Raw genomic sequence first — 13,142 nt, forward strand, 5'->3', positions numbered from 1 at the left:
TATAATTAGATGTTGTAATTATGTAGTTATGACAGGTAGCACTAATGCTGATAAAATCCATTATGAAACTTGCTAAGAACTGTGGACAGTGCACGCGAGAACAAAACTTTCAGGGCTTCGTTTGCTATAGTCAGTCATTCTTCCAATGGGTGAAATCATTATTTCAATTACCATGCCCATAGCTTTTTATTTTTGCAAATGAACGGAGAAATAAACCATAGGCTAATTCATTTCTCCCTCTGAGTTGCTGCAAAAAATGCAGTAATTAATCAACAACATTTTTGCCTCCATTTATCTATCTGCAGCTACCAAAACTGCAAATAGAAATCTTAATGTATAAATTGCATCGCTGAAAAGAGAATCAAAAAATTTGGATGTTAACCTTCACTGTTCCAGTTATTACATTAAACTGTCTCTCCTCTGACAAATGAACACAAGGAACATTCAAATGCTGCTGTATTGATGCAATACAAGTTATGTGCATCTTTATGAGTTTGCAAGGGATGGAATTTCTGGTCAAATGAGTAAGATAAGAAGTTTTTCTTCAGGAATGAAAATTCAATAGGGGTATAACTCATGCAGTTTCTTGGTGCAAATACAAGTCACGTATCCAGCTTTTCAAAATTTCTGTCTTCTTGGATATGGAATAATCACGTCTGACTTCAAAAAAGAAGACTGGATAACCAACAGATAATAAAACCTACCGCCTCGATTTAATATTCATTAGTGTTTCACACAAGGACTGATATAAGATACTGTGCCAGAAGAATGGGCAGCACCAACAGATTTGAAGTGCTTTTTTTCCCACAGCATCCCCACACAGTCACTGACTGAAAATCCAGAAGAGTTTAAACTACGTGTTGTTTCACAATCCATTCTATAGCTACTGATTACTTCAGCCACTGCTCAGTGCTAAGTGCTGAAGCAAATACAGAGCTGCTGGGAAAACCAAAATCCCAGGAGCTTGCAGCCTATGTCTGTGGTCCAGAGGAAGAAAGAAAAATGTCTCCGCCCTAAGGACTTTTGAAGTTAGAGACTTAAAGACTGCAAGCTATTAGAAATGCCTTGAAACAAACCTTGCCTGGGATAGAAATACAAGTCAATTTGGGGACTTGGAAAAGTATTGCCTTTGAGTGAGGAGTGTCTAGAAGATTACCTGCAAGTTTCTTTTTTGAACTGGAAAATCGGGAAGTGAAGTTACACAGGAAGTAATTTCTGTCCCTTTTGACAGGAATTTTGTTGTCTTCCAAAAAGTATTATAAGACAGCATAAGAAAAAATTAGAGCTGCTGGAATGGGTTCGGAGGAGGCCACAGACATGCTCAGGGAGCTGGAGCACCCTTCCAATGAAGTAAGGTTGAAGGAGCTGGACTTATTTAGCTTGCAGAAGAGAAGGCTCTGGGGAGACCTCATTGTGGTCTTCCAGTACTTAAAAGCAGCTTGCAAGCAGACTAGACACGGTCTTATAGTGACAGGACTACAGGGGATGGTTTTAAACTAAAAGAGCACAGGGGATGGTTTTAAACTAAAAGAGCATAGATGTAAGTTAGCTATGAGGAGGAAATTCTTTACTCAGAAGGTAATGAGGCATTGAACAAGTTGCCCAGTGAAGCTGTGGGTGCTCCATCCCTGGAGGAAATAAAGGCCAGGTTGGATGGGACCCTGGGCAGCCTGGTCTTGTGAGTGGCAGCCCTGCCCATAGCAGGAGGTAGGAACTGGATGGTCTTTAGGGTCCAACCCAAGACCTGCTGTGATTCTATGATGAGAACAAGAAAATCAGACCATTCCAGTTTCTTCCAGTTATGTTATCACCATATCTTAAAACAAGGTGTTTCACTTTTTGATAGACATACGAATCATGACCAAGACAGAGTTGTATCACAGTCAGTCATATTTTGGGGTCCTGATGGGCAGTGGAGAAAAGAGACTACCAGAAAATGTAGACATTTACCCTGGTACTTAGTTATACTGTAAACCACATCAATGTTGTTTTTTTTTTTGCAGTACAGTGTACAGAAGTACAGTTAGTAATTAGTTAACTATAGCTGCAGGGGTAGTGAGGATGATATGTGGAGCTAAACTCCACTTTCTATTTAAAGAAGTTACTGAAGAATACTCCAAAATTTGACTTACATTTATTTAAGGTTGGGTCTGAGCCTTGAAAGTCACATTTGACTAAAAATTCTTTCTTAAGTATTCCGGTTGTGAAAACACAGAATTTGGGTTTGACTCGTTAAAGCTATAGAAACAGACATGGAGGTCTACTTAATTGTAATAAAAACTAGCAAGGCTAGGAAAGCTTTTCCAGGAGTACTATTCATAGAATTCTTCCATTTTCTGTACAACCCAAAACACTGAATATCATTCCTCTTTGTCCCCTTCAAAAAAGTCCTGAGAATGCCCTACTCTTGAAACTAGCCTTAAGCATCTTCAGTGTATTAACTGGATCCTGCTGGCACGCTCTATGGTAAATTCAGACATCTACCATGTTTATCTTCCACTGAGCGCAGTGCTAGCCACACTGTTTCCACCAACCTTCTGGCTTAAGCAGCAGCATCCATGTTAAAAATAATAACTTTTCCTCATTTTCAGCTTGATGGCTAATCCATCTTCTGCCACAGTGTTTATCCACTGCTCAGCGAAAAAGCCCTTCGAACAAGAATGCTGCCATCCTCCCCTTTGTCTGTTCTCATCACTATACACTGTAATCCACTGCATTTCTTGCATCTTTTCTGATATGCTAGGAATTATCTTCCTCAGGTTCATTTAGAAAAGGAAAATGCATATTCTTTTCTCACTTTGGACTTTGAATGCTGCATTGCCTTCTGCCTTGAGCCTCTTCTCTATATATTTTGGATTCCCACTTGAATTACGGTGTCACATCAGCCTCATCAGCCTCATTTGGTAATGAATCTGTTTCACTGGCAAGCCTCGGTTCCCTTATGAAATGTTCATTTGAAGTCTGCCTCTCTTGTGCCAGATTCTAACTAGAATCTAAGCCCCTTATCAGGGACTTTGTTACCTGTCCCAGAATTTCAAGAGTGGTTGCACAGCTTCCAGTCAACCAAAAAGTCTTAATCAGTTTTTCTCCCTGTCTTAAGGTAAAAGAAAATATCTCACATTTAATTTCTGCATGGGAGGTTATACATTCCACATATGTGCAATATTGTTCCATTGTTATCATGCTGGGTTTGACACACGCAAAACACATAACCTCCATCAGCACCAATGGCTTTTTACTCTTCTGGTCATAAGCAAAGTTCCTTCTTTCAATTTCTTCCAGCTGAATATCATACTTGCAGAACACTCCATTCTTCTAGTCAGATTATTTTCTTTCATTTCTTAATAGCCCTTCTACCATGTGGTATTGAGTAATCTCTGGCTCCAAGAGAAAGAGCCCCTTTTTATTCACTTCAACAGTTCCAATTGCTTCTGCTTCACACAACCAGCATTTCTGCAGCACACCTTCCCTAGATTTTGTACAGGAGAATTTTAACTACACAGAGATACAAATGCTAATCCCACAACACATAATTTGTTCAAATACTGTTTCTCTTTCTTTCCATTCCTACATTCCCTCCTTCCATTCCTTGTAAGCATTATGTTTCATTTCTAGGCCCATATGCAACCCTCTCACCATCTAGGATGACAGTTTTCATACATACACATGGAAAAAAAAAACACCAAGCCCTTGCTCAGAGGCTTTAATAATTCCAAACTCTTGACTACTATTAACCACTCAAACTATCAGCATTCTGCCCCAGAGGAGCTCCGAGAAATCGGTTCAGTGCTTGAGGCCACACACGTTTTGGTGCTTTTCTGTTAATATTTTAGATATTCAAACAGGAGTTCCAACTATTAATGCAAACGTAAAATACATTAGTGAATTGCATCAGAAAATTCAAACCTCTGCTGCCACAGGATGAATACACTTACTATGAATATTAATGCATCCCTTGGAATTAAACATTAATACTTAACATACACACTTTCAAAGTTTAAAACCATATAAACATCTCAGGGAGAGGGAAGAAGAGGAGAGTAAGGAAGGACCAGACAAAGGAGACAGGCCCTACAGTCTGGAAATGTTCTGTGAATTAAAGAGCATCTCTGAGATAAGCTAGAAATGTTTCAGGTATTAGAGGACAACTTGACACTATGAATAATTTCCTGTAATGGAACATAGGATGCAAGCTTTTGTTTTAGCTTTTCTATTTTGCCCATTACACAGCAGGAGATCCATTACTGCCTAACAGCATAAATGTACTGAGTTGGTCTACAGGATTGGCAGTTCCAAGTTCCATGGATACAGGCCATTCCTCTGTACCTGAACGCTCAATTCCCATGACCCTCCACACTGCCTTCCATGTAGCAGTAACAGCACTTACAGAAGTGTGCCGTGTGAATCCTCTCCTCTAGATTCAGCCAGCACCCAGCTCGGCGCCTTGTCTAAATGGATCATTTAGACCCTCTATGGAGTGAGAAAGGCGTTGCCATGGTGTGTTAGCACCACCATCCTAGACACCTATCTTAAGGCAAGGTAAATGATCCAGCTTTCTTCACTGACAGGGCAGGGAGCTGGCAACAATTTAAGCCGGGTGCCTCATTTTCAGACGGCCGAAATTAAAGGATATTTCATTTCTCCTCCCCTTGGCTGGGCTGAGGACTGTATGAGCACCCAGAATTTCAGTTGTGAGGTTGGGCAGTATGTATAATCAAAGGCTCAATGAAGGATAACAGAGTAGATGCTCTCAATAAAAAATATGGCTGCAGAAATGCATGAACAGTAGCCTGATGTGTACTTGTTTACACTCCCGTCTGAGATTCAGACATACACCAGCTCTGCAACCACAGACCCTGGCAAGAGCTCGTGGCAATGCAATAACTGCCAGGAAATTCACAGGAACAAAATGGTGTACCAGGATATCACAACAAGTAAGAATACCTGAATACTGCTGTTCATAGGGATGTTGGGGAAGTTACTAAAAAATGAAGCCCAAACACTGGTACCAGCCCTCTCTCTCTCTCATGGGGATGCACCCTCTTTGGCAGCAAGTTGGAAACGAAATGTAATTGAACATCTATGTGCTCCTGTGTCATCAAATTTCTCTTTCTGAACCCAAGTCATACTTACTGCATCATAATGCAGTTTCTGCAGCTCTTAAAATCCCCACAGAAGCTCATCTTGGTCTTTTCAATAGCTTGTTCAGAAGCAGCCGTAGGAGAAAATGCTAGCCCTCAACACTGACCCTGTGCTCTGCTGTTCAGCAGGAGACATCATTTTTCTGGACAGCAGCCCAGAGATCCTGGACAAAGCAGTAGCAGATGTTATGATGCATGCTCCTCTGCCTCTGGTTTGGCTAATGAGGGAGCGGAAACCACAGAGCATGAGAGCACGAAAGCCAAACTAGAGACTGTGGCCTCTGTTTTCATCTTTTTCATTATGTTTAAGACCGGGCTTTGTTGCAGACTGTGTAAGACACGTGAAAAGATCTCTAAAAACACAGATCGATGCCTCCCATTGTTCAGGCAGAGGGAAAAAGACAGATATGCTCTGCTCATGCTGCAAAGAACATCTAGCCATTGCATAAAGCACGTGCTCAAATTGACTTACCACAATCATTTGTGCTACATAGCTCTCTGGACCAGTGTATTCTGTTGGATCTTTCACTTTGACAAGAACTATAAAGTACAAATAATGCCACATGTTGTGTTCTGACTTTATATGCTCCTCAAATGAAACTGTCTTGTTATCAAATTTGTCTCTCTCCAGTCCTGCAAAAGACATGAACGTAGTACAAATAAATAAATAAATAATACAAAAATACTGGTTAAATATGTTAGAGACAGGGACCCAAATTAATTTGAAGGATCATAAATTTGAAGGATCTTAATTTAAAAGCTATAACCACATACAGTAACTGCCAGGCATGAAATACCAGGCCAGAAGGCATTCCTGACAGAATTCTTTCAGCGCAAAGCTTATTCTCTTTTGTGATATTTCCCCTTAATAACAATAACAGTATAATAAATAAGTTACAGTTTTACAGTGCCTTCTGTGCTGAAGGCTATAAAGTGCCTTACGAGTGTTGACTCTGATCCTTTCTAAATGTATACTGGTTAGCACACAGCATGCAGTCTCAGTCCTGATCTTGCAAAGATTTATGCACGTGCTTAGCACCAAGCATGTGAGTAGTCCCACTTAAGCTGTGGTGGGATTGCTGAGCACTTAAACCTACAGCGAAGGTGAGTCTGCAGCTCTGCAGAAATATAGTCTCTACAGAGATGCAGTTGTAAGAATTTCATTCTATTCTTTGTCGTATCTGCTCCAATCTCTAAAGGAGAATGACAAAGTGAGAAAGGAGAGGATTCACCAATGTTTTTCTCCACGTTACAGCTTTTCTCCTTGGATCTCTTGTAGGGGCTCCCACTGACACTAAAACTCTGCACAGTGTTCATCCCTGCCAGTACAACCATGGAAACAACACCCAGCCTACTAAAATGAAGGTAATTCTAATGTCCCCTGGGGGAGTAAAGGTCTGGTCCTCCTTGTGGCTGCACCTCAAAATAAGGGCAATTCACCCATGGTCTTTATGAGGATGATTTTCATTTAATTTTTTGTTTCCCCATTTCAAGTCACCTTCTGAAATAGGCAGATTTTCCTGTTGTTACCCTTCTGGAATCCACTGTGCTGTGAAATAGCAAGCTGTACTTTCATCTGCATCATGCTACATGTGAAATAAAGTCAGCAGCTGCACCATCTCCATCAATAGTGATGACGCGAGCATAAAACACAGTACTTCTCCCTCAGACCCTAACTGGAGACTGTGAAAACACCTCTTGGCAAAGCTATCTTTTGACTCCTAAACCAAATCTTTTTCCTGCTGAGAGTGAACAAATTTGGAACCAAATTCTGACATTTTTACAGTCTTCCCTCACATAAGATAACTCCTCTTATTTCACCCTAATTTTACTCCTTTACCCACAAAACGTCTCAATAGCTCAGAAACTTACCACAGATGAAACATGTCGTCTTCAGTATTTCCTCCTTTTTCTGCTTTTCACTCCTGAGATCAGCAAATGTATCAATGATGACTCCAAAGATTAGGTTTAGAACAATAATTATGACAATGAAATAAAACAGAAGATCATAAACAACTCGAGCAGCAAATAAGGGCTCCTGCAACAATAATAAGGTTGCAATAAGATACAAAAATAGCAAACGTCTAAAATATTAAACAACATTTTCACATTAACTCAAGCAAAGCTATGCATCTTTCTTCTAATAAGCCAAATTCTGCTAGTCTTACTTGCACAGACAGGGACTGGCTATATGAGTAAGCAAAGATGATTTGACTGCACGTACTCCTGTCTCTTTGGGTCTCCTGCTGCTCCTTATGCAGTTTCCCAAATCAAGGAGAGACAGACAGGCTTGTGTTCCAGGTGCAGCGTACATGCCTTAGTGTAGCGCTCTACTGAAGGTAATTACCTAGCCAGCATGCTAACAGGGATAAACACTTCTAGTACCAATTGAGATCTACAATAACAGAATCACAGAATCACAGAATCACCCAGGTTGGAAGGGACCTCAAGGATCATGTAGTTCCAACCCCCCTGCCTAGCAGGGCCACCAAACATACACATTCAGATCAGGTTGCCCAGGACCCCGTCCAACCTGGCCTTAAACACATCCAAGGACGGGGCATCCACAACCTCCCTGGGCAGCCCGTTCCAGGGCCTAACCACTCTCCTTGTATAGAACTTCCCCCTAACATCCAACCTAAATCTTCCCTCCTTCAACTTGGATCCATTTCCCCTAGTCCTGCTGTTGTCAGCCCTTTTGAAGAGTTTACTCCCCTCGTGGGTGTAGGTTCCCTTCAGGTATTGATAGGCTGCAATGAGGTCACCCCGCAGCTTCTCTTCTCCAGGCTGAACAAGCCCAACTCCCTCAGCCTGTCCTCATAGGGGAGGTGCTCCAGCCCCCTGATCATCTTAGTCGCAGCACCCTTAATGCTACATTGTGGCATACAGGAATAACCTTAAGGAAACATGCTTATGGAATGTCCTGTTGCCAAGTTTGCACACTGAACCACTGGAAGCAAGAGGAGCATACGTGATGCCAAGGCTGAAGTAGCCTACCATGCTCTGCCCAAACATGATGCATTAATGGCTTTAACACTATACTAAACCAGTCACCTGGCTATAAGCTGGCTCAGAGTGGGCAGACCAAGCTTGTGCCTTTCTGGAATGGAACACGTGCATGCACACACATTGCTCTGAAGTGCTCACATCCCCCATTTCATCACAGTTTTGTATTTTCATGCCTTCACTATTTCCCTTCTTGCAAAGTCTGGACTGGACTCTCATTAACACTTCCAATAAAACAGCAAAGTTGTTCTGTGGCAAACAGGAGACAACACTCAGTGTAAAAAGGAGAAACATAAAATCCAGATCCTGTTCATCATGACACTGTCTTGGAAGGCACCGATTTTCTCAGTTTCCCATGCATTCGTTTGTTTGTAACTTTGTACCTTTTATGACATGCTTTAATGCAGTTAGTTAGCATCACATTACTGCTAGATGGCAAGGGTCATTTTCCAAGTTTGTAAGCACCTACAAACTTCATGTGGATGGACTGTGGTGCCTGCAGAATCTCCTAGCCTATGAGTAAGGATCTGGATTCCTACTATCTACAAAAGGAGGTAGTAGATCTGAGTTATTTTTCTCTGGACTCTTGCACATTCTACTGAGGGACTACTTGTGAGTTTCATCCTTCTGTTAAGATGCAGTCCACTGGGCAAAGATCTGCTACACTGCCTTTATTTATGCTGTTCTTCTTGAACGTGAATCAAAATGCATAAAATCCAAATATTATGAGCAGTTTTCAAACAAACTGCGTTTTGGAGAAAACTTCTGGAAAAGGACTTGCACCCTGATACATGAAGTTCTGTTTTGACTTTGATGCTAGTTCAGTACAGATAAGCAACAGGTCCTATTCCAGCGCAGATGCCAGGCTGCATTTCTGTTAAAAATACACCTTTTATACTAAAATAGAGTCTTGACATAAACTTATCAGTCAATCCTTTTCAAAAGTTTGCATTTGTAACTACTAATGTAGTAGTAAACTACATTAGTTACATTACTGTTGCTCCAATCCAGCAACACTTAGCAGTGCTTTGAAGGTTACAGTATGTTCCAGTTTTCCAGAAAGGATAAACTACTACCTACAGTTCCTTTCTTCAAGTAACATCATCACAACAAGCTCAGCTCTTCCCATTAAGTATTCCATCTGAGATGTAAAAATTACATGGATAAATCAACCCTGTGACATTAGAGGAGACCAGATAAAAATACTGTCTATAACCTCCAAAATTGACTTTGGCATTCATGAGATGCACAGGGAGTAATGTATTTCTTCAGCCAAAACACTTACATCTTTGGAAGGCTTTCTGAGCACGTCTCCCACGCCACCACCATTTCGCAGGCCTTGGTTTAATACTGTCACAATGCACATGAGCAGGGTGTCACAGGTCCTTTCAATTCCATCCTCCTCTTCCTCACCTATAAACAGGAGAAGAGCACCTTCATGAAACAGAATATCAAATGATCACTTATCAAACAAAGCCACAATTCTCAATGAGAGAAAGTAACTGCAATACATCTGCCTTTTGTGTCCTCTAGCTAGAATTTCAATGATCATCCCTATCCATTTGCACGTCACTGCTGGTGATATTCTTAGGCACAGCAGCCACATTTACCCTGAAGAGAGACAGCGAAAATCCCAAGCAGTAACCGTTTATGACCAGAGTCGTCATCTCTAGTCATGGGAGTATCCCTTCCCTTACAAATACTCCCACTGGTTTCAGTATGACTGCTTTTTCAGCAGGCCTCCAAAGCGCACAGCTGACGTGCAAAAGAGAAGCAACATAAACACAGAATTAGAAGCACATTCACAGAAGCATTGTCTTCCTGTGAAATCATTCCTCTACCTACACAAGCCAAGTCATGTTAGCATTTCAAATTGTTCAGGAGGTACTGGCTTTTGTACCAGTAAATCTGTCCGTGATCTTTCCCTGGTGCACCAGCACACGTGCCTAAGAGCAGGTCTGACATACATTAAATGAAAGACTCTCACTGACCTCAGCCTGAAAACTTGGATTCTATTCTTATCGCTGCTGCTGAGTTGCCGCATGGTTTTGGCTGAGCCATAGAGGATACTGTTGTGCAGGAGGTATTTGAACGTGCAGAGGAGCTGGGCTGGAACACAAGTCCCAGAGGGACTCCCTCTGCCTTGGCCAGAATTCCTCCCACCACGCACTCTCAAGCTGCGGCTGTATCAGCAACCTCCTTTTGAAGAGCCCTGCTTGAGCTTTTCCCTGTGACCTGCTGGCTTGCGCTGAAGGGTCAGGGCTATAACTGCTGCTTATCCTGCCTCTCTCTCCCTTTCTCTTTAGGGATACATTTGATTAAGCGGTGAAGGCAGCAATTTTCACTTGGTTTGCCTCACGCACTTACTGTAATACAATTTAATAAATAACAACAGCCTGCTGGGATAGTTAACTGAAACAGCATATTTAACAGCTCCCAAACCACCACATCTGAGGCACCGAGATAGACTTTGATACACCAAACTGACTGAAAGCATTCACATTACAGACAAGCAATTTGGATTTAAAACATGGGTTCCTCAATTGTGGTTTATGTGATAGATACATGCAGAACAAAGATGGTATCCTCTGCTTTTGCCACTGCTTTTTTATACAAGCAAATTAAGTGGAAAAGAATCCCTGACTGAAGAGACTCTAAGCAAAAAGAAAAGCAAAAGCAGACATGGGACAGACTTCCTTGTTGATCTATATAGTCACTGCAGGCACTGCTACCTCTAAGAATGCCAGATTTAAAAAAAAACAGAAACAAAGAAAAACTCCCAGAAAACTGCTCAAATATTGAAATTGAAAGGACTGAAACAATGAAATCTTTTTTTTTTTTCTTTTCCTCTGCTGCATCTGGATGATTTTTACTCACACTGTGACCTTAGTCATATCATTTGTCTCCTCTACTTTTGTATCCTGTCCCAATTTCCTTTTTCCAAACGTTACTCCATGGATGTTTTGGGAGCTAATCTCTGTGCTTGAAAAGATGACTATTCACAAGAGAAATAATAAAAAAAACCACAAAACCCAAAGACTTTATAAAAGCCACAGCTTCTATTTCCTTTACGTACTTAGAGAACAAGATTTTTGTTGCTCACAAGACTAGGGTCAGGTGCTGGAAACAGCAGATGTGCTCTAATGCTCAGCAGTTCTCACAGCTCAGACACAGCTCCTGTCTACACACATACACACAGACTACGCCCACATTACCAACAGGAGTGGATCTGGAGTTTGAAATGGTGCTACGGACCCAATGTCAATGCTGAATGTGGTTCAGAAGGCTTTTACTTGCAACCAGCTCCAGCCTGGTGAGTGACCCATTAATGGCTGGACAATGTTAAGGTAGGCTGTCTTCTGGTCAGGTTTAATTCAAAAGTGATGTAGAATGGGCACTGAGACCACCCTGTGATGTCAATCACATGGCAGCGAAGTGGGATGACAGGAAGATTCATGTAAAAAAATGCTTCTAGTGGCCAACAGCCACCTGGCTTCAGGGTTTGAGCTGCAACACAAGCAGAGGCAAGGGAGACTTGCATGCCCACATGGATCAAACTGAACTTGTCTGAAGTGGTATACCAGGCCTGTGAGTGGAATGAGTGAAGATGTCTCCCTTTAAAAAAAGGTGTCTGCATTTTTCCAGCATCGGCCTTTGTGAACTAAAGAGCACAAAGTGCACAAGGCCAAGCCCACCTACTGGGAATGTAAAGATCCTTTAAGCACTTCACCAGGTAAAGACTTAAGTGATATGGGAATGCCTTTGGAGTAAAGAGTGGGAGACTCCACAGGAGAATGAGACAAAATATTTTTAGGCCGACAGCTCAATGCAGCGGGGAGGAAGCAAGCTATAGAGAAGGGACGTTCCTGAGCAGAGCAGACTGGCTCTCAGTTAACTCCATCACTAAAATAAGCAATGACTGAGCTCATGCTCAGCCGGTGAAGCTCAAGGTAGAGGCACAACTTCATCAGAACAAACGATTTGCTGTGGTATGATTTAAAAAGCAACGTATCTACATTTCCACTGTGGACCTGAGATGTCACTGAAAACAGTTTATGTATCCTGCGGACAGCAGAGAACTTCTTTATGCTGCTACAGCATGAATCCCACCAACTCCCAGGCTGACTTGCCTTTGCTACTGCACTCACATTTCTGCCACAAGGCAGAACTGTCCCAGGAGAGGACAGAAGGTAGATTCTCAGTAACTTCTGAGTTTATCCATTGGCCAAAATGAGCAAAATGGTTCTTCCTGAATGTTGTTTCTTTAGTATTACTTGATGAATAGAAGTAGTCCAAGATTAAGTGAGAGGGTACTTAGATGTTTCATATAGCCCTCTTCCATTATTGTTTAATTTTTAAAGAAACAGTAGTCAAAGAATAAGAAATGTGAGATTTCTATCATTTAAAGAACTTGGCAAAAGCTAAGCTGCATCACTTTTGACTGATCGATTACTTTTTTGAATGTAGCAGCCTTGGCAATAGCTCCAAGGCTATTTTCTCTATCTAGTCAGACAGCTTTCCATTTTGTTTATGAGGCCTATTTATGCACTTGTTTACAAACTTGCTGGGGAGAAAAAGCCTGCTTTTATAGTCCTCTCCCTCACACCCTTCATCTTCACGAATAAATAAATAAGCAAAAAGTTCAAAATCAGTAGGGGAAGAAGGAAGCATGTGAAATTGCTACACTGGAACACAGGATAGGAAGGGAGCACTCAAGTCCTCAGCTTCAGACCCTGGCAACCACGTGTAGCAGGAAGCGGTTAAGGCCTGTAGACCAGGCATGTCCAACTCATGGGCCACATGCAGCCTGGGACAGCTTATAACATGGCCCACTCCATCACTGTGCCATCATGGCAGCAGTTCTTCCCCACAGAGTGGCCCAGCCTGGCCCTAAGCTCTCAACTAACACTCAGCTACAATCAAAACTTTTCACCCAGAGGGTGGTGACACACTGGAACAGGTTGCCCAAGGAGGCTGCGGCTGCCCCATCCCTGG

The 13,142-nt window shown here is 41.9% G+C and overlaps 1 protein-coding gene across 2 annotated transcripts in view; it reads right to left on the reverse strand.

Annotated features, from left to right (window-relative positions):
* ITPR2 (inositol 1,4,5-trisphosphate receptor type 2) overlaps positions 1-13,142 on the reverse strand; it is a 265,378-nt gene that overhangs the window by 21,390 nt on the left and 230,846 nt on the right. For both annotated transcript variants that reach the window (XM_042835042.1, XM_042835041.1), the window contains 3 exons: positions 9,433-9,560; positions 7,014-7,179; positions 5,614-5,774 (listed from right to left, as the gene is read on the reverse strand). In XM_042835042.1, the coding sequence (XP_042690976.1) occupies positions 5,614-5,774; positions 7,014-7,179; positions 9,433-9,560 (455 nt within the window). The remainder of the gene's footprint in view (positions 1-5,613; positions 5,775-7,013; positions 7,180-9,432; positions 9,561-13,142) is intronic.

Source organism: Centrocercus urophasianus, unplaced genomic scaffold (genome assembly GCF_019232065.1).
Source record: "Centrocercus urophasianus isolate 14NV4802_14NV808 unplaced genomic scaffold, USGS_Curo_1.0 seq_5, whole genome shotgun sequence".
Taxonomy (NCBI): Eukaryota; Metazoa; Chordata; class Aves; order Galliformes; family Phasianidae; genus Centrocercus; species Centrocercus urophasianus.